Source organism: Dromiciops gliroides, chromosome 1 (genome assembly GCF_019393635.1).
Source record: "Dromiciops gliroides isolate mDroGli1 chromosome 1, mDroGli1.pri, whole genome shotgun sequence".
Taxonomy (NCBI): domain Eukaryota; kingdom Metazoa; phylum Chordata; class Mammalia; order Microbiotheria; family Microbiotheriidae; genus Dromiciops; species Dromiciops gliroides.
The window spans coordinates 158,046,046-158,069,148 of NC_057861.1; the positions used below are offsets into that span (position 1 = coordinate 158,046,046).

A 23,103-nucleotide genomic window follows, 5' to 3' on the forward strand; every position below is an offset into this window, starting at 1 on the left:
TTTCTCACCTATTTAATTTTTTTAGATACTGTCCTACCATATTCAACTCAAGATCATGCCCTCTGTCTACATATACTCCACTGACTGCCCTAGTAATGAGAAAGTCTTCCCATGTAGGAATATAAACAGTTTAAACTTATTGAATCCCTTATGATTCCTCTTTCCTATTTTTATTTTATGCTTTTGTCTTGTATTTGAAAATCAAATTTTCTTTTCAGCTCTGGTCTTTTCATCATGAATGCTTGAAAGTCCTCTATTTGACTGACTATGCAATTTTCCCCCATGAAGGATTATATTCAGTTTTGCTGGGTGGGTAATTGTTGGCTGTAATCCAAACTCCTTTGCCCTCTGGAATATCATATTCCAAGCCCTCCAATGCTTTTAATGGAGAAGCTGCTAAATCTTAGGGTATTCTGACTGTGGCTCCATGGTATTTGAATTGTTTCTTTTTGGCTGCTTTGCAATATTTTCTCCTTGACCTGAGCACTCCATAATTTGGCTATGATATTTCTGAGAGTTTTCATCTTGGAATCTCTTGCAAGAAGTGATCAATGGATTTTCAATTTCTCTTTGACCCTTTGGTTATAGTAAGTAAGAGCAGTTTTCCTAGATAATTTCTTGAAAGATGATGTCTAGGTTTGTTTTTGATCATGGCTTTCAGGTAGTCCAATATTTTTTAAATTATCTTGCCTTGATCTATTTCACAGATCTGGTGTTTTTTTCAATGAGATACAGTAGTGGTACCTCAGTATTCCTCATTAATTGGTTGCATATGCCTAAAGGGCCATAAAACTGCGTGTGCCCTTTGATTCAGCAATACCACTGCTAGGTTTATATTCCAAATACATCCCCTAAAAGAGAAAAAGACCTATTTGTACAAAAATATAGCAGCTCTTTTTGTGGTGGCTAAAAATTGGAAATCAAAGGAATGCCCATCAACTGGGGAATGGATAAACTAACTGTGGTATATGATGGTGATGGAATATTATTGTGTTCTAAGAAATGACAAACAGGATGACTTTAGAAAAGCCTGGAAAGGGAGGGAGGGAAGGAGGGATAAAAATTGGAATCCAAAACATTAATTGGTTCCAGAAGAGACAACGAGTGGCAAAAACGATATGTACCAATCAAATTTTTCCCATAAGAAGTAATATAAATTGAAAGAATCCATTTCTGAACCCTAGAAAATTTATATTTTACTTGGCAATTTATAAATGGATGTTGTTTTTTCCCTTTTTTAAATTTAAAAAAAAAAAAATAACAAAAGTCCACTTTAAAAAAATAGATTGTTTCATTTCTCTAGGCCCCAAATTCTCTCTCTCCATCATGTCACCACCCCACCCCCACAAGTCCAGCCTCAATGACTACTCATCATGGAATATGCAGGGGGACCTCAAACCAGATTTAAGTATAGACATTCATTTCCTTCAGGGACATGGGGATGGGGTGGGGTTGTGTACAGAGGAGAAGCTGCTGCTGTACTATCTGAAATAACAAGCTCCTACACCTGAGGAGGTTTTGTCAGGGGAACAGCATGAAGTACCCCACCCCCAACACACTCAGCCTGCTGCTCCCTTTCTTAAGAGAGCTGAGGCAGAGAGATCAAAAAAGAAGCAAAGAAGCTTTCATCTTGAAGGTTGTGGTGGCGGCGGGTGGCAGCAGGTGGCAGCAGATGGCAGCAGCTGTGAAGAGGCAGAGGAGGGTTTCAGAAACTTCCCTGGGTGGCTGACAGCATCCTGGACTATCTGTTGGCCCCTGTTTGTTCTCAGGGAAAGCAGAACCTCCACCACTTGTTTTATGACCCTTCCCCACCTCTTCCACCTCAAACTTCCATGCATCTCGGCAGGTGGATGGTGAGGAATCAGGCCTGTGGGGTGGCAGGGGGGGACCCCACCCTCTCTGCTCCTGATGCCAGTTCACCAGCCTGCTTCTCATTTGGACTCTGCCAGTCCCATTTCCTCTGGGATCAGATTTCCATGAGCTTAATTGGACTCTACTTTCAATCTAACATTGTTACCACTTGCACTCTAAAAGACACTAACACAAATCCCAGAACTCCCACACTCCTCAGGCAACAGAAGGGCTACACCAGTGTACTCCAGGAGTGGATGAGAGAATTTTTAACCATGGCATTTGATGACTCAGAGAGAAGCCCTTGTCTCCAATGGCATGGAGTAAACTCAATTTTCCCACAGTGATTAAATGAACATCTAAAGGGAAAAGGGTCTGTTCAGGAGCAAATCTAAGCCCAAGGAGGAAAGGAGGGGATGATTATATTCCTGGGATTTGGTGATATAATCATGAATTTTCCCTGTTCTGGAAAAATGAAAAAAAGCACAAGAAAGTACACAGTGAAATACGTGGCTTTCTGCACTGGGGATGAACTACTGTAAGCCTAATACGTCAGTCTTTGTTTCCTCCAGAGAGGTAGGAAGTGGGGTGGTGTCTTGACTCATACAGGTCTTAGCAAACACTGAGTGCTGAAGCATTTTTTTCTTGTCAAAATGTGTCAAATACCAAATTCAGCAAGTTTCAACAAGTTTCAGTGAGTGCTGAGGTAGCATTGGATTTCACATTTTCTTCTATTTTTTCATTCTTTTGATTTTGTTTTATTGCTTCTTGATGTCTCATAGAGTTATTAAGTCCTTAAAAATTACAGTTAGGTAAATGGAAGCTATTTTCTTCTGTGAGTTTATGTATCTTCTCTTCTATTTGGCCAATTCTGCTTTTTAAGGAGTTGTTCTCTTCAGTCAATTTTTGTGCCTTTTTTTTTTTAAAACCACTTGACCTATCCTGTTTTTTAAGGTGTTATTTTCTTCAGTATTTTGTGCCTAACTTTACCAAGCAGTTAACTTTTTTTCATGATTTTCTTGCACCACTCATTTCTTTTCCTAATTTATCCTCTACTTCTCTCCTTGAGTTTTGTTTTTTTCCCGGTGAGGCAATTGGGGTTAAGTGACTTGCCCAGGGTCACACAGCTAGTAAGTGTTATGTGTCTGAGGCCAGTTTTGAACTCAGGTTCTCCTGACTCCAGGGCTGGTGCTCTCCTTGAGTTTTAAAATCCTTTTTGAGCTCTTTCAGGAATTCTTTTTAGGACTGAGACCAATTCACATTTTTCTTTAAGGCTTTAGATGTAGCAGTTTTGCCTCTGTTGTCTTCTTTCGATCATGGTAGCTTTATGTAGTCAGGTTCTTTTTTTTGTTGTTTGCTCATTTTTCTGATTTATTTCCTGATTTTTAACTTGATGTTAAAGTTGGGTTCTGCTCCCAGTGTGGAAGTGACATTGTCCTAAGCTTCAGGTTTTTTGTGCAGCTATTTTCAGAGCTAGTTCTGGTAAGTTTTCAGTTCTTGCTATTCCATCCTGTAACTGTAATCAGGGTCCCTGCTCCTCTGTATCCACAAGCTCTGGTATACTGGTGCTCCTTTTCACCCTGGGACTATAACTCAGGACTATGACACAGATCTGTGAATGGGCAATGCAACTGAGTCCTATCCCAGTGCCAGCAAAGGGAGCCCCTGTAATGTTGTGACCAACTGTCCAACACCCTTAGTGTCTATGGGCTGAGAGCTCTAGAAGCTACCACTGCCACTGCTGATTCAGTAACCCCCAAAGCTATGCTGGAGCAGCCCATACTGGACCATCTGTCATACCCAGTATGACAGATCTTTCCTGCTGACCTTGTGAGTTGTTTTGGGTTACAAAATTGTTTCATTCCATCTTTTTATGGGTTCTGCCACTTAAGAATTCATTATTTAAAGTTGTTTGGATGAGAATTTGGGAGAGCTCAGGAGAGTTCTCTGCCTTTTCTCCACCATCTTGGCTCTGCCCTTGACTAAAAAAATTTCAAATAGCAGAGTCCAAATTAATAAAGTTCTTTGTATCTGCTAGAGAATACACCTATATTCATATGTATCTGTGACCACATTAATGTGGTTCCTCTGATAGTTCATATTAAAACATATCAATATAAGATTCTTGTCCATGTCATCCTTTCTATAAATCTATGAGAAGGCATTACATTTAAGGTGCTAGGGAGTCTTCCTCTTGTTCTCTTAACAGTGGCAGGGATTCCAGTGACTCATGCCACATTATATTCTAATAATTTAGAATCACTGAAAATAACTTGCTTTAAACCTCCAAAATACTACAGAATATAGACGACTCGTAGAATCTCAGAGGTCATCTAAACCATATCTGAACTGATACATACTATATTATCCCATATCAATCAATCATCCAGTATTTTTTTTCCTCCTGAAGATCTTCAATGAGGAAAAATGCACTGGCTCTCAAGGCAGCCCACTTCACTTTTGAACAGCTATAATTATAAGGAAGTTTTTCCTAAGATCAAAATACAATGTTTTAGGGGCAGCTAGATGGTGCAGTGGATAGAGCACCGGCCCTGGAGTCAGGAGTATCTGAATTCAAATCCGGCCTCAGACACTTAACACTTACTAGCTGTGTGGCCCTGGGCAAGTCACTTAACCCCAATTGCCTCACTAAAAAAACCAAACAAACAAAAAACAATGTTTTTCTGAAATTGCCACCCCACTGCTTCTTGTTCTGCTTACTGTATCAAAGCAGAACAAACCTACTCCCTTTTTCATTTGAAGAAATCTATCAGGTTCCCCACTAAATCTTCTTTTTGGCATCACAAGTTAATTCAAGGGGCAGCTAGGTGGCGCAGTGGAGTCAGGAGGACCTGAGTTCAAATTTGGCCTCAGACACTTGACAATTACTAGCTGTGTGACCCTGGGCAATTCACAACCCCACTTGCCTCACCAAAAACCCCCCAAACAAAACAAACAAGTTAATTCAATAGATTGTCATACAACAAAGTTTTCAGTCTCATCATAATCATACTTAACTTTCTTTATATACCTTGTAACTTGTCTAAAATGTAACACCCCAGACTGAACACGACACCCTAGATATGGTCTGATTACAGCTGATTACTGTGTACTGCTTCTCTCACTGTAGACAACATTGCTCTATTAATGCAAACTGGGATCATAACAGCCTTCCTGGTTACCACATCACTATTAAATCATCTTAGTTTGAAAACCATTAAAATCCCAATAACATTAATACACAAATAGTTTAATCATGCCTCCTCTAAGATAAATGGACTTTAGGTATGATCCATGTGGTTTTGAGAAATAACCTAGCTCAATCAAGAGAGGTTCATCAACAAACTAGTTCCATGTAATTAATTTTTTTGGTCACAATTCACAAAGACTGTTCAGAGGTGAAAAAAGCTATCATCTCAATCAATGGAGCCTACACAGAAGAAATCACAAATTCTAGGAGTAGCTGAAACATAATACATATAATTAGGTAGGTTTATGGGCCTCTCAGCCACATGACCCAATTTCCAGCCTAAGGCTTTATCTACTATTCTCATTTCCCTCCCCCTACATGTATCTGTGTGTGAATAACATACACAGACAAACCTATATACTCACATATGTACATATCCAGATCTATGTATAAAGACATACATAAATACCTATATACAGCTACAAATCTATAAAAAGACAGAGTTTGAGATATGGGTACATATATGTACATAGACTATAAATAACTAGTAGTTATATGATATTTTAAGATTTGCAAAGTACTTTACAATTGCTTCATTTTGTCTTCACAACAACCCAGGTGACAAGTGTTGTTATTACCACACTTTACAGATAGGGCAAATGAGATAGAGGTTAAGTGACCTGACTAGAATAACACAGCTATAAATATATGAATACATGTAAATATATATAAATATGTATTTGCGTGCAATATAGGTCTAGAGCTATTTATCATAAATCTGGATATAGGTGCGTTTGTGTCTGTGTATTAGGGAGGTGGGAGAAGAGAAAAAAGAATAGGGAAAAGAGAATAGTGGATAAAATCTCAGACCAGAAGTCATAGCTCATGTGTCTTAGACATCCACAGAGCAACCTGATGACAGGTACTACAATTCAGTCATTTTGAGGACTAACTGCTTTCATCTGAGCAGGCTTCTTGGTCCTTGGATTTAGCCTCTCTACATTTCTGTACATGGTTTTTATTAGTCAAAAATTATTTACCTGACCTATGGTAGTGATTGTATAATTAGAGAAGGGCTCAAATGTCAAATATCCTGTGGCTATAGAAACAGCAAGATGTGGCAAGTGACAGGATATCAGTGAGGTATAAAAACTATGATAGCCTTATGAGAGAGGAGGATTTGAGGAAAAAATAATAAGTTATGTTGAGTTTGAGCTATTTCTAGGTCATCCAGTTTGAAGTGTCTAATAGGCAGCTGGAGATGTGGAACTCAGGAAAGAAATGTAGCCTGTTTTATACACATTTGTATATGTATATGTGTACATGAGTGTGTATGTATATGTACACACATACATCTTTAGTTCACTGTCAATGCATCCCTCAATTTCTTTTCTCTCTTTTCATTTCCTTTACATTGTTAGTCATAAGTATCTGTAATGTTATTGCTTCATTAAGGAAACAATGTTTCTTAATGAAGCACAGGGGAGAATGTGAGAAAATAATGGGATTTGGCAGATAAAGGCTCACCTGGAGATTAATCTAAACTGATTGAATTAAATGAGTGATTGATTTTGCTGATTAGCCTACTTCAAGTTAATTAGATTGTAACCACACCTGGCTAGCCCTTAAGAAGGTAGTGTTCTTAGAAGCTAAGAACTCTGAACTCAACATGAGACCACTTTCAAGTCCAGTGAACCAATGGATTTGGACAATGCCTACCAATCAACTTGAAGCAGTGTGTAAGGACCGCCTCTGCTCCAGACCTATAAAAAGCTTCCACACTCAGTTTGAAGGCAGTTTGTCACTGAAGCAGGCTCATGGTGTAGGACTTGAGGAAGAACCAGACCAGGCTGGAACTCTAGGCTAGATAGGCCTTTTCTTAACTTTCTGAACTCCACATGAATACCTGGTATGCTTTAATAAATGCTTAATGCCCAAAGACTGGTGCTAAAGCTTCTAATTTAAGGCGACCACACATTTAGATTTTAAACATCACAGTATATATGTACACATATGTATATGTGTGTATATCTATGTGTATATATGTGGATGTGGATAGAGAAAAAATATACATACAAGACACATACTATGCTATGTATATCCAGCTCATCCCTCTCCTGAGTTCAAATGCCACATCACCAACAGCATATTGGATATTTCAAATTATGTCATACAGACATCTCAAACTCAACATGCCCAAAACATAACATAGTCTTCCTTTCTTCTCCCAAGGTCATCATCATTTTTATAGTCCCCAAGGTTTATAACTTTGGCACTGTGTGCAACTCCTCACTCACTTTTGCTTCTATATCCCACTGATATCCAACCAGTTGCCGAATCTTACTTTTTCTACATTCAATAGCTTTTTCACATTTGAACTCTTCTTTCTAATTATACAGTAACTACCATAAGTCAAGGGCTCATTACCTCTCATCTAGATTACTGAAAAGGTCTTCTAATTGGTCTCCTTGACTCTAATCTCTCCCTACTCTAATCTACGTTCTATCAATCTACCTTTTCCTAAAGTGAAGATCTGACCACATCACTCCTCTATTCAACAAATTCCAGTGGTTCCCTACTGCTGCAGGATAAAATATTTCACAATTTAGTTCCAACTTTTCTTTCTGTACGTGTTACACATTTCTTCTCTTCATGTACTCTTTTTTTTTTAAAGTGAGGCAATTGGGGTTAAGTGACTTGCCCAGGGTCACACAGCTAGTAAATGTTAAGTGTCTGAGGCCAGATTTGAACTCAGGTCCTCCTGAATCCAGGGCTGGTGCTCTATCCACTGCACCACCTAGTTGCCCCCGTGTACTCTTTAATATAGCCAAAATGGGCTTTTCTCTCTTCCTCGTAAAGGGAACTATATCTATCTCCATGCTAAAGTACTTCACAATTTGGTCCCAACCTTTCTTTCTATCCTTGTTACATATTTCTTCCCTTCTTGAACTCTATGATATAGTCCAAATGGACTACTCTCTATTCCTCACAAAGGGAACTATATCTCCATGCTTTTTCACTGGTTCTCTACCATGTCTAGAAAATACTCCACCTCTGCTTCACCGAAAAAATCTCTCCATTCAAGACAGAGCTCAATCACCACCGTTTTTTTTTTGGTTATTATGGGCCAAATAAACCGAACATTCCTATATACAGAGTACAATAGGAAAGGGCTGTATATGAGAATATTTATTATATATAGTGTGATTTTCTTTTAAGAACATATTTAGATAATGGCCAGGGGACTGGAAGGCATAGCATTTGGGCAGATAGTAAAGTCAGAAGGACTTAAGATACGGTGAAAAAACAGATAAGGCTTACTGATCCTGCATCTCACAGGAAGTTTATAATTGATACATGGCTCATCCAAATAGTATGAATAACTATACTGCTATTCTCACCTAATTGCTGCTTGGGGTAAGGGTGGTCTTGAATGGAGGAGAGATGAACAGTAGAGAAGAGTGAGCTCTACCCTTCTCTTCTCTGGTGATCTCTGGTAAGGTCTCAGAGCAAAGGGTGCTTAGGGGAAATATAAAGGAAAGATAAGGGGGAAAGATTTCCATCTCCCAAAGTAAACCAAATAGGGCATAGGCACTTGGGGTTCCTCGGGGGATGGGCAAAGGAAATGATGCCCTCCTTTCACTTCTTCCTGACTGGATGGGGTCTGAAACGTCCAGGAATTTGATGAACACTGCCCCCCCCCCCCCACACACACTTATTTATTTATGACGACAGAATTATTTAATGAATCATTTATTCACAAAGTTTCTGTGTTGTTGCCTAATTCTTGAGTAGCAGGGCTGGGATTTACCTGAGGTGCTCTGACTAAAAGTCCAAAACTTTCCCCCTTACACGAAAAGAACCCTAGTCTAGGCCACAGTGAATAAAATACATCAAGTCAAGTCAGGCAATAGGAATTTATTAAGTACCTATTATTAAGCTCCTTGGGTCTCAATCTGATCACATGAAAATGAAGCTGTTGGACTAAATGACCTCTAATTATCTCTTCCAGCTCAGGCTCTATGATACTATGATCCTATAATTCTAAGCCTTTGGTCGCTTGTTTTTTAATCATGAGCCATGTTTTCCAACATTTTCTCTTATGCTGATTTTAACAACTGTCAACAATTACCAAAGTATGTAACTTATGATTTAATCAGAGGGTCTTTTAAAATTATTTTTGTAAAATTTCTATATCTTGGGGCAGTTGGGTGGTGTAGTGGATAGAGTACTAGCCCTGGATTCAGGAGGACCTGAGTTCAAATCTGGCCTCAGACACATGACACTAGCTGTGTGACCCTGGACAAGTTACTTAACTCCAATTGCCTCACCAAAAAAGAAAAACAAAAGAATTTCTATATCTTCTTAATAATATAAACTTCAACTATCTTCATGGTGGTCTTTATGCTTTTGCTTATGAACAGCACTGCAAGGCAAGATAAGCAAATGTTTCTCTAAATTAAGTTTCTTGTTTTCTTTGGAGATAACAATGAAATCAACTCCACTAATGGGCAACTCCTTTACTTGCCTACCTCCACAGAGAATATATAAGTAAGCATTACATCTTCTGGTTTCTTTTACAATGAGAATGCAAATACTTATATAACTTAGTTTCTCTAGTTGTACATGGAACCACAAGTTGGTAGATAATGATCTTTCATTGAAGATATCAATTAAATAGCTTTTAACCTTGAGACTGTGAAGTTTTTAACACTATCTACCTGTCCCCTTTTATGCCATAGTGCCACAAGGTCCACAAAAAAAGATAGAGGGTTCACAGAACTAAATGCAACTTGTGCTTTTCTTTATTTCAGGGTTACTATGGCCAAGGAATCACCTAGTAGTCAGCCTACTGGCAATGATCCTCTCTGTGCTTAGGGAGACTAATCCTTAGAAAGTAGCTTTTCCCTGCATGGTAGAGGGTAGCCAGGTAGTATGTGGATAGAGAACTGGGTCTAGAATTAGGAAGATGTATTCAAATCCAGCCTCAGAAACTCATTAAGTAGTGTGAACCTGGGCAAAGTTACTTTACCTCTGTTTACATAAGTTTACTCATCTATAAAATGGGCATAATAACAGTACCTACCTTCCAGGTTGTTGTGCTCATCAAATGAGATAATAATTATAAAGCACTTAGCACAGGCACTATATGCCTGGCACACAGTAGGTACTATATAAATGTTACCTATTATGATTATTATTAACTCTAGTTCAAATCAGAGCTTATGTACCACTCTGCATTTTGCAGTTACTTCCAGGCCAAGGTGAGGTATCAGGGTATGATTTTTGATGGTGAAATGTTACATACATACAAGTTATTAAAACAAAATACTTACACGGTTAATTGTTCATCCCACTTTGGATTAGAAGAACTACTAGATTTTGCTGTTTTCTTAATTTCTCCATCTACAGATAATTCTGCATAAATAGCTGTTCCAAACCAGTTCTTTTTTCTTTTCAGTTTGGCACTAGAAACTGACAGAAACATGACAATTACTAAAGCATATGTCTTACAAAAAAAATCTATATAATGCATGTTCTAAAGCAACTAGTATCTTATATATCTCAGAATCTGATAGAAGCACAAGTATGCTGATTAATCCTCTCTTCAAGAACCTTCAGCAAATATTATCATGCTGTAAGAAATAATGAATATGAAGAATTAAGCAAAATCTGGGAGAAATCTGTGTGAGCTGACACAGAGAGAAATAAGCCCTAAGGAATATACACAACAATCACAAGGTAAATGAAAGGGTAACTAAAAGCAAGACAAACACAGAACAACTGAAAAACCAGTAAAGGTCCTAGATAACAGATTAATAACATCAACAAAAAAAATCTCTCTTCATAGCTGAGAGGTACTAGACTAATAGGATAGACTATTACATACATTTCCAGGGACAGTCACTATATATCAGATGTTCTTGCTAAATTATTTATCTTTGTCACAAAAGAGGATTCAATCTAGAGGAATAGAAGGAGTTTCCTCCACCCCTTCAAAGACTGTGAAATAAATAAAGTGAATCAATAATACAGCTGTATTTTTAAAAGAACCACTTTCAGTGACTGTATTACCCTGGAAAAAATATAAACTCTTCTGCATGGCATTCAAGGCTCTTCACATTCTGGGTCCAAATTAACTTTCTGGGCTTACTTCAAATTAGACCCTTCCACATTCCAACTGAACTAGCCTTACTTGCTGCTCTTCAATCTCCATCCCCCACTGCCATACCTTTCCACAGACTGTGATAGAATAGAAGATTCTTTCCCTTCTTCTTGTCCCTGACTCATATCTAGATAGCACTACAGCCCTACCTACTTCTTAGAGTCTCTAATTTCCATCAAGATCCAGGTTATGTACCAATTCCTATGCAGAGCCTTACCTGACCTTGTAATTGCAGGTGCTCTCTCCTTCCTCCTCAAATTATCTTGTATATATACTTCATTGTTTGCATGTTGTTTCCATTCTCCCCAGTGGTAGTAACAGTAACAACAACAACAACAGTAACAACTAACAGACTAGACTGGCAGAAACCAGGTACAGAGCAACATCTTACATCACATACAAAAAATAAGCTGTAAATTGGTACATGACTTAAAGGATGACATCATAAATAAATTAGAGATGAAAGAAAGAAATTACCTGCCAAATCTATGGATTAAGGAAGAACTCAAGACCAAACAAGAGATAAAGTAGATTAAAGAAGGTAAAATGGACAATTTTGATAAAGTTAAAAAGATTTTGTATAGACAAAACTAATGTACCTAAAATTAAAAGGGAAGCAAGGAAATGATGGGGAAAATCTTTTTACCAAATTTCTCTGATAAAGTTAAACAGGGAATTAAGTCAAATCTATAAGACTAAGAGCCATTACCCAATTATTTAATAGTCAAAAAGCATATGAACAGTTTTCAAAGTAAGAATTTCAAGCCATCAAAAGCAATATGAAAAAAATGTTCCAAATCATGAATAAATAAAGAGATGCACATAAAAGCAATTCTGATGTTATACCTCATATTCATTAGATTGGGAAAGTTATTCCCAAAATGCTGTTGTTGGAGGTATGAACTGGTTCAGCCATTGTGGAAAGCAACTGGGAACTACGATCCATAAAGTTTACTAAACTTTCTCTATCCTTTGACCCAGGGATACCACTACTGGGTCTACACTCCAAGGAAATAAAAGAAAAAGGGAAATTACCCATTATGAACAAAAATATTAAAGCAGCCCTTTTGGGGAAGTTTTAGTTTCCCTGGAAACTAAGTGAATACCCACTTGTAGAAAAAGGCTGAACAAATTATGCTATGTGAATATGATAGACTATTCCCATGCTCTAAGTAATGATGGAAGGGGCAGTTCCAGAGAAACCTGGGAAGGTTTATATGAACTGTGGCAGAATGTAATGTGCAAACCCAAGAAGACAATTTATATAATTACAACAATATTGTAAAGACAAATAAATCTGAAAGACTTAAGAACTCTGAATGAAACATGCTACCCACCTCCTGAAAAAAAAAAGTAACAGAGTGCAAGTTGAAAAATATTGTATTGGGACTTGGCCAATTACAGAACTGTTTTGTTTTGCTTGACTATGCATATTTGTTTCAACTAGGGGAGGCGGTAGAATGAGAGAGATGTATTTTTAATTAAAAAATTATTTTGAAGAAACATATTGTGCTTTTAAATTTGCTGAGCACTTTTTACATTATCTTATTTGCTCACACCAACACCATCAAGTGGCTGTTATTCATTTTCCCATTTCATGGATGAGAAAACTAAGAATGAGGGATTAAATGACTTGCCAAGAGTCACACATCTGTAAAGTGTCTGAGGCAGTGTTCAAACTCAGATCTTTCTTGACTCTAAATCCAGCACTCCATCCATTACACAACCTATATGTCTAATAGGTAAATAATCTGTAAGCTCCTTGGGGGAAGGAACATCTTTTTCATTCTCTCTTTGTATCCCAGGACATAACTCAGTGCCTTTCAAATAATAGGTTTTAAATAAAATGCCTCTTGGATTGGATTGACTGCTGTGACTTCTTTCAGGAAAGATAAAAACACATCTCTCTTCCTACCCCCAAACTCCCCTCTATCCAGTTTAAGCATAATAAACTTACTCTTTAGAAGCCATTTACCTTTAGAGAAATATTTTTTCTTTTTATTCTGTTATAGGAGAGATTTTCTGGGAGCGGAAGGGAATTTTTAGGAAATATAAGTGATACAAAACCAGAAGATCCCATTAACATTTTATTTTTAATAAATAAACAAGATCAGGTACATTTCACAGCTATGGGTAGAGAAAAAATTATTAACCAAACAGATTAAGGTGATTAAACCTTAGTAAACCAAAAGTTAAAAAAAAAATTCTAATTGTATCAAATTTTTAAAATTTTGGAAAAACAAAATCAACAGAGGGTTTTCCAAATTGGAAGAAAATCTGTGTTTTCAGTAGCATCTCATACCCAAAACATAGAGAAATCACAAAAATACTTAAGACCAAAAGCTATTCTCCAATGGAGAAGAGGCCAAAGGCTACAGATAAATAGTTCTCAAAAGAAAAACTTCAAACTATTAACAACCATACGAAGGACTGCTCCAAATAATTAATAGTAAGAAAAATGACCATCAAAACAAATGTAAGGTTTCACCTCATACCTAGAAAAATTGCAAAGATAACAAAGAGAAGAAATTATCATGTCAGAGGGGCTGCAGAAAGACAGGCACCCTAATACATTGTTTAAAAGATATATTCTTAACCACACTTTGCCAATAATTACTCAGTAATGTAAAATTAACTGTACATAGGAAATGATACAACTACGTCACGAGGAAAGCACTACTCCAAAGTACCCTACATCCACAACTTATCAATACCAATTTATGAATATCAAATTACAAAATACCAATGTCCCAGGCAGATCTCTCAAGATCATTTCAGCTTAGCATCTCCACTTCCTACTCTAAGGAAGCTTCTTGCTTCAACCACTAGCCATCTCTACTCTATATAGCTCACTTCCCAATATCCACATTCAGAGAGTACCCTCTGGCTCACTTTTCTGGATTCTTTGCTCAAAATTAGCTATCATGTCTTCCCTAAGTCTTTTCTTCTCCAAGTGAACATCCATCTTTTTTTCAACTAATTAAACTTAAGAAATCTTGCCTGCTTGCTTTTTCTAAATACTATCAAGTTTATCAACATCCTTCTATAAATAAGCACAATACTTGATGTATGATTTAACCAGAGAAGCATACTTTGATACAACCATGTCCCTTGACCATGACTCTCATAACACAACCTTAAAATATACTAACTTTTCCAGCTGCCATATCAGGCAGCTTGACTCCTGTTGAGCTTCAAGTTCACTAAAATTACTAACTCCTTTTTCAGGTGAACTGAATATTTTCTTTAAGAAGCAGCTAGCTGGCACAGTGGATAGAGTGCCCTCCCTGGAGTCAGAAAGAGTCATCTTCTGGAGTTCAAATCTGGCCTCAGCTCTGTAACCCTGAGCAAGTCACTTAACCCTGTTTGCCTTTGTTTCCTCATCTGTAAAATGAGACAGAGAAGGAAATAGCAAACCACTCCAGTATCTTTGACAAGAAAACTTCAGAGGGGGTCACAAAGAGTCAGACACAACTGAAACAAATGAACAACAAAAATTCTCTTCAAACCTTTGTCTCTACTCTTTTGCTTTTGAGCTATTTCTATGATATTGTTTGTTACAAAGATACCAATACACTGATAAAAATTTAAAGTAAGTCAAGTAACTGATGCTACATCTACAGGGCAGATCATCATTTCTCAGATCCCTCTTGGCCATACTGTGTGACACACCTCTCAAACAGTGTAAGACCCAGCCAGGGACCACATACAAGACCACAGAAAAAAAGTTACCTGCCATACAAACTCCTGAGTGACTACCTGCCCAGAGGGACAAGTCATAAACAATAAAATCAGTGAAGACAGAAAGATAAAAAACCCAGAAACCACAACCAACACACTACAAAATTCTTAAAGTCTTATCTGACAACCACTTTCCTACTTGCAGAAGGGCTGTGATAGTCAGCACTTCAGCATTTAAAGAAATGTAAGGTTAGCTTAAATACCTGATCCTGACCTATTCTACCTATGGGCAGAGTTTCTGATGCTCATTTCTATTTAAATCAATGAAATTGGTCTATGGTTTGAAGGTAAAAGCCACTGAACTCTTAACTTAATACGCCATAAAAAATTCCAAAAGGATACATGATCCAAATATGTCATGTCATAAAAAACAAAAAGAGAATAAAGGAAGGAGATACCTTTCAAGCTACTGGAAAGGGGAGGGGGCGGTACATGAGTAAATTATGATTTTTAAATGATTTTTAATGAATACATATATTAAATAGTTATCAGCTTTATTTTCTAATATGGTCAATATCAATAAAACAATCCATACAAAAAAATCTCTTCAGAGTCCCTCAAAAATTTTGAGAGTTTAAAGGGGTTCTGAGACCAAGTTGGAGAATTATAGCTATACCCTACAATGTGCCAAGCACTGTTTTTAAATGGGGGGATAGAAAGAATAGCAAAAATAGCCCCTGCCCTCAAGTATCTAACAATGAAAATATGAAAGTAGCTATGTGCAAAACAAATTATAACACAGGATAAATTAGGGATGACTCAGAGAGAAAGGGTGGCAGATGGGGAATTGGAAAGGCTTCTGGCAGGAACTGGATTTTAGCTGAGACTAAAGGAAGCAAGAGGCAGAAACAAGAATCAAGAGGTGGAAACAAGAGAAAATGAATTCAAGTCATAGGGGACAACCAAGGAAAATGAGTTGGGAAATGGATTGCTTTGGTGTTAGGATAAGAAGAGGTCCAGTGACACATAGGTTGTGATACTGGGCAATGGAAAGGATGGTATTGCTCTCCACAGTAATAGGGAAATTAGTAAGAGGAGAGGGTTTGGTTGGGGAGTAGGGGCAGAGGGAGGAAATGGATTCTATTTTGACATGTTGACTTAAAGATATAAATGGGACATCTAGTTCTATGTCCAACCAGAAGTTGGAGATGCAAACCTGGAGATCAGGAAGGAGGTTAAGATTGGACAAATATATCTGAGAATCATGCACATAGCAATAATAATTTAATCTATGACAGCAAATGAGATCAAGCAAAGTAGTATGGTGGGAAAAGAAATGAAGGCCCACAAGACATATTTAGGGGCACATCTGTGGTTAGTATGCATGATCTGGACAAAGATTCACTAAAGGAGACTGAGGAGTAGTCAGATAGGTAGGATAACCGAGAGAATAGTGTCATCATGAAAACCTCAGTAGTGTGAATATCAAGAGTGACAGTGCCAAAGACTACAGAAGTCAAGAAGGACAAGGACTGAGAAGTCATTAGATTTGGCAATTAAAAGATCATTAGTGGGGCAGCTAGGTGGCGCAGTGGATAGAGCACCGGCCTTGGAGTCAGGAGGACCTGAGTTCAAATCCGGCCTCAGACACTTAACACGTACTAGCTGTGTGACCCTGGGCAAGTCACTTAACCCCAATTGCCTCACTTAAAAAAAAAAAAAAAAGATCATTAGTAACTTTGGAGAAAGCAGTTTCAATTGAATCATGAGGTTCAAAGCCAGACTAAAAAAGACTAAAAAGAGAATGAAAGGAAAGGAAGTGGAAGCACTGATCATAGACAGCCTCCTCAAGAAGTTTAATCAGGAAAGGAAGGGGACATATAGGACAATAACAGCTAGTGGGGATGGATGGATCGAAGGGTGTTTTTGTAGGCTGTGGGGAAAGATTGAAAATTAGTGAGAAAATGGGAGTGGTGGAGGGGACAATAAATATGCTGGAAAAGATAGTGTTCCATGCATCCTAGTTTAAAGCTTATCATTAGTGAAAAATCTGGAAGTCAAATAGGAGGGCAAATGAGCTGAATTGTCCAAAAGGACAGAAGTGGTAATTTGGGTAGGGAAAAGAACCAAAGTCTCTGATTCTAAAAATTCACTGCATCAGTCATCTAATCTAATGCTTTCATTTAATAGAAAAGGAAAATGAGATAGAGAGATAAGTTAAATAAAGCAGAGGTTCTGGATTCCTTTGTCAGTATGATGAATTTTCAAACACAAAAAAATTATTTAGTTTTACAAAGAAAACTAACCTTCCAGGAGACCAGGTTAAGAATAGCTGGTAAAGTGACTTGCCTATGGTCACAAAAGTATTAAATGGTGGATCAAATAAATTGAACTCTAGGTACTGCAGAAGCCTTTCAAGGACCACTATTTTTGTGGAATAAATTCAGAATGGGCTCAGCTTAGCCACAGGTACCACTATGGGATGGCAAAGTCTTAAAGCCCTGTTGGCTGTGCATTTTTAGCCCTCCTCTTATAGCTCTAAGTCATCAAGGGGAGTGATTCTTTTGGGCCAAAGAATATGAGAGAGCTCTCTAAAATAGATCATTAAGGAAAAATAAAATCCGGCAGGTACTTGGGTAACATCTCCACTTTCATCAGGAAAAAGTAGAACTTGATTGCCTCAAGGGCTCTAAAGTAGGCCAGAGCTGGAACATGGCTTTGCCCTCACAAAAACATTGAGTTGATCCTACAAAGGTGTTTAAGTTCCCTCACATAATCATTTGAAGTATGCCTTGCACAGTATGTATTCTTAATAATAGCTTAGTGATGCTATCCATATATATTTATCCAAGCATTGATTACAGAGAGTATTTTAAGAAATATCCAACAAGTACAAACTGGTACACTGAAACAGATTTTATGAATAGAACATTGGACTTAAGAGTTGGAAAAACCCGTATTCAAATCCTATTTGACAAACTTACTCTCTATGTGACCCCCGGGCGGATTGTTAAAACCCTCAGTAACAATTTCTAAATCTGTCAAACTGAGATACTATACTAACCTTAAAGTGTTGTGAAGGACAAATGAGCTGTGGTATCTAAATTTCAGAGGCTATATTATTATTCAAATAGAATCAAATTTGAATCAACAGTAAGAGTCTAAACAAATAGCTATAAATATAGTTAACTTACCAGTCACCTGAAGCTGTGATCTTCCATTGGTGGTTATTACTAGTATCAGACCGTGGTGAAGCTGTGGCCATTCCTAGTATTCAGTTTTAGCCTGTTTTGTTAAAAGAAAGAGAATGAATATATGATTTGTCCACAAAATATGTATTTGAGTAATATTTAATTTACACATATTATTTGAAACCTTTGAAGAGAGATTAAGCTAAGATCTATAGTGAAAAGGATAATCTCTTTTCATATGTGTATATGGCAATTAATATGCATTTCTGATAAAGTAGAAATTAAAATAGGATCATAAATTTAGAGCTGGAAGGAGCATCTGAGTTCTAGTCCAACTTCCTTATTTTACATATGAGGAATTATGTTTTAAAGAGGTTAAAGTGGCTTGTAAAGGTCACACAGGTAATAAATAGCAGAGCCAATATTTTAAATGAGTTCCTCTAACTTCTGATCAAAATTTAGCACTTTCTACCGTACCAAACTATCTCCATGTCTGTGATTGATACATCACCTAAAAAAATATCCTAATGTCATTAAGAAAACATTCTAGAAGATGTCTAACCATGAACGTAAGTGGAGCTGGTGATGCATGTAAACTAGTGACATTTTCTTTTTTTTTTTTTTTAGTGAGGCAATTGGGTTAAGTGACTTGCCCAGGGTCACACAGCTAGTAAGTGTGAAGTGTCTGAGGCCAGATTTGAACCCCAGGTACTCCTGACTCCAGGGGCCAGTGCTCTATCCACTGCACCACCTAGCTGCCCCTACATTTTCTAATAAAGTATTTCTAATTTCCCATAAGAAAAGTACTTTCTCTACGCAAAAAACCATGGAATTATGAGATGACCACTCATTTTTCTTCTTTGCCAAATAACAACATCTGAGATACGACTATTAATTGTATTCTCCTCCAATATATTCTCTAATTTTTTCCTCTCTTTTGTCCCTTCTGCAAAGAATGAGGTGGAGTAAATGAGTGATCAACACTAATAGTGTACAACTGAAATGTTTGGTTCCTACAACTTTGACTCTTCACCAATATAAACACTAATCTCTAGTTTTCATGCTTTTTTTCTCCCCTTTATAACACCTATTTGGTAATCTAGCCTTTGAAATTTACAGTATCAGAAGCGGGCAGCTAGATGGCGCAGTGGATAAAGCACCGACCCTGGATTCAGGAAGACCCGAGTTCAAATCCGACCTCAGACACTTAACACTTACTAGTTGTGTGACCCTGGGCAAGCCACTTAACCCCAATTGCCTCACCAAAAAAAAAAAAAAGAATGAAAGAAAGTTACAGTATCAGAAGCTTTACTTCTGAAAGTTCCCTCCCACTAGTCTCTTTTTCTTGTCTTTTCCTAGTAGACTATTTTATTGTTAAATTTAATCTACATCTACACAAACTGTATTCAATCCTATTTTGAGTAACGTAGATTATAAAATGCCTGCTTCTCCTAACCCTTCCTCTACTTTTGTATATTCTTTTTGTGCATATCAATTATTGAAAATAGTTAATTTCTTCCCCCTTCTTCTTGATTTTTTTTCTCCAAATGTTTAACTTTTTCCTGTGATTTCTTTCAGCGCCTGGAATCAAGCCATTTTTTCCCTCTGTAACTCACATTCCTTTTTTAAAAAAAAATAAAAGTATTTTATTCACATTTCTTTTTAATGCATAGAATCTGTTTATTATATTTGGTACTTTCTTTTGTTTACCTCATTTCCTTGGTGGGGCTTCTTTTTAGCACTTGTAGACTTTAGGACAATTTACCTTGGCTTGAACTACCTTCCCTAGTATTAACTCCTTTCTAGACCTTCACTGGCTTCTGGCTTTTCTTTAGATCTTGACTGGATGTAGATGTTTATTTCTGATACTCTTATTAATTTGCTGGAAGTTAGGGAGAGGGCGTTTTAGGTTTTTCTATAATCATAATATCACGATCTTAACAGCACATATGAAAAAAGGGAGCAGGAAACAGGCAAGTCAGTTGTGTTGCTATCTAAGGCCTCTGCCTGGCTTCCAAAAGGGAGGGAAGGTTAGGGATGGTTCCAACGATGTTGTCTTAAACAAAAGATTATGATACTGTTTAGTGGATCAGAAACCAACTTTGGAGTCAAGAAAAGTTGAGCCAACATAATGAGTTACTCAAAGTTTGGTACCTGGGGATTTTTCTGAGTTACACACGACCAAGATGGAGTACTAGACATTTTCTCAGATCCTCATGACCTCTTAAATATCTCCAAAACAGAAATTGCAAGATAGAGCAACTTCAGTTGTCTTCATGGAATAGAACACCAGTAACCCAAAAGAAAGTTTAAAAGAACAGAACAAACAAACCAATAAAGTGAAACCTTTGATCCCAGTGAGCATCTCCTCCCCTACCACATATCATGATATGAACAGCAAGGCTGCCCACTATAGAACCAAGGAACCAACCTACGGGCTTGCAATAAAACCAAACCCCACATCCTAATCCCTCTACTCCCTCTTTCTAGTGCCATAAAGATCTGGATTCTAGTCTGCAGAAGTTTGCTGGAGCTTGGGTAGCCATCACTATAGCAAGGTTCTGTGCTGTAAGCATTTCTACAATAGAGCAGAGGAACATAGGGAACAGGACAAGATGTGTTTGGGTTTGATACAGAGTTCAATCCCACCCTGACTCTCAAAGCCTCAGAGACACAGACTCCAAATGACAGAAATCATCCTAAGTTCCAATAGCACCAATGTGACAGCCATATGATGTTCTGGGCCAGAGAAACGGGAAGGAATGGGAAAGGTGCTTAGTGGGAGGATGGCTATGCAGCACTCTATTAAGTCTGAAGGAAAGAGTCTGGCATCACTTGAGGCCAGTTCAGTACTCTCAAAAGTTGCTTGGGCACAGATGCAGATTAGTGTACCATGAATTGCCCAGCATGGGAAGAGGCTGTGCCTTTTTGACATCTACCCCCCAGGAAAATGACCATAAGAGGGAAGGGAGAAAGAAAATGAGTAATAGAGGAACATAAGGAAAAAAAGAATAAAATGACAAAAGACTTCAGGAAGAAGACAACTAAAATTAAACACAAGCAGAAAAATCAACAGGGAAAATTTTAACTGTAGAAGAAAATATGCTCTCTAGATGTAGTAAATGAGTCAAGACATCCATGAACACTGCAAATAAAGGAAAATGATCCACTATATGATGAAACAGAGGACCCTGTGGTCCTCCGTGCAATTCAAGGAGACATGGGACCACAACACTTGTTCGTAAGTGGTTTAAAAGAGAAACAAGATTTTTAAGAAGAAAAACGGACAAAATAGAAAGATAGTTATCTGCCATGCCGGGCAACTAGGTGGTGTAGTGTAAGAACTACAAAATTTAGTGAGAAACTGATTCCCCACCCAATCCCCTCTTTCCCCGGGAGGTAAATTGCCTGGGTTTGACTGTCTTGTCATTTCCAGACTCTAATGGACTTATGGACCTTCCCCCACGCAACTTATCCCCTCCCAATGTTCCCCACCTTACTCCCAGCACTTTATGTTATTATGTAAAAAGGGTCCACCTACATTAAGTAGTTTCTATTCAGAGTCAGTAATGCCTATACTTAATTTAGGAGCAGTTCTATTATTTCTTTAGTCAAAGGTTCATTTACATTAATTAGTTATATGTCACTCTGGAGCAATCTTTTGGTTCCCTTTTTGTTCTGTTACACCATTAAAAACCCTGTCCTCTGTTCCCATCTTTGGGTATTCCTAGCTTCCAAGCTTTGCTTTGCGATACCAGGATACCAGGATACCACGATACCAGGAGCTATAGTTCCTCTGCCCCATTAAAGACCTTATTTCTGCTATATTGATTGTTTCCTTAATTTCCAGGTTAACAAGTGAATAGAGTGCTAGACCTAGTGTCAAAAAGACTCATCTTTCTGAGCTCAAACATGGCCTTAGACAGTTACTACCTGTATTACACTGAGTAAGTAATTTAACCCTGTTTACCTCAATTTTCTCATCTTTAAAATGAGCTGGAGAAGGAATTGGCAAACCACTACAATGTCTTTGCCACGAAAACCCCAAATAGGTCATGAAGAATCAGACATGACTGAAAAATGACTGAACAATATCTGCAATGGCAAGCCTCAACCAAAACACAAAAGAGAATAGACTGGGAATGCATGAATATAGAAGTAGATGGTAATCTAAAAGATGAGAAGGAAAAAACACTAACATTAAAAGAAAATATCATTTCTATCCAAGTAAAACACATTGAACTAGAAGACAAGATGGGAAGAGACAGTTGAAGGATTAGAGATCTCCTAACAGAAAATGGCAATTCAAAAAACCAGAACAGCATAAAGCAATTAATAATGCAAGAAAACTGCCCAGAACTTCTAAACATAAAATAAAATACCAATTGAAAAAACCATAGATTGCTTTCACCTCCAGAAATAAGCCCAAGGCTGCAAACTCTAAGATACACAGTAGTTAAATTTAGCAATTCAATTCAGAAACAACAAAATCTGGAAGTAACCTAGAGAAAGATTTTCAAATACAAAGGAAAATCCATTTGAATAACACAAGACTATACTGGAACCACTAGAAAACACAGGAGGAAATGGAATTGGAAATGGAGTTTCAAAGAGCAATGGAATTCAGGATGCAGCCCAAAGTGACCTACACCTGGTAAAAGTAAGCTTGACCATAAATGAAGAAAGGTAAGTATTCAGTAATAAAAGTCATGAAAAACATTCCTAAAAAGAAAACCAGACCTGAAGAAATAATTTGCTTCTTGAACACCCCAGATAATAAAAATGCAGGAAGGGTGAACAAATGCAACCATCCACAGGATGCTATCCAAGAATGCTAAGAGAGTGAGAAGACAGAGACATGTAAAAGCTTTCTTTCTAAATACACGAGGAGGCCCAGGTGAAGACTGAAGTCACAAAGAGCTAACAGAAGAGGTGGACCTGGGGAGTTATGGAAAGAACTTTTCCACATCCCACCTACAGGTGAATCAATGCTTTTTGTTTAGACTACATTACAAAATGGGAGA

The 23,103-nt window shown here is 37.6% G+C and overlaps 1 protein-coding gene across 1 annotated transcript in view; it reads right to left on the reverse strand.

The window, feature by feature from the left end:
* The window catches only part of WWP1 (WW domain containing E3 ubiquitin protein ligase 1), a 94,684-nt gene extending 76,531 nt beyond the window's left edge, over nt 1-18,153 (reverse strand). Inside the window, 3 exon segments of the mRNA XM_043984172.1 lie at nt 10,378-10,516; nt 18,083-18,110; nt 18,112-18,153. Of these exon segments, the coding sequence (XP_043840107.1) occupies nt 10,378-10,516; nt 18,083-18,110; nt 18,112-18,153 (209 nt within the window).
* Between the last annotated feature and the right edge of the window lie 4,950 nt (nt 18,154-23,103).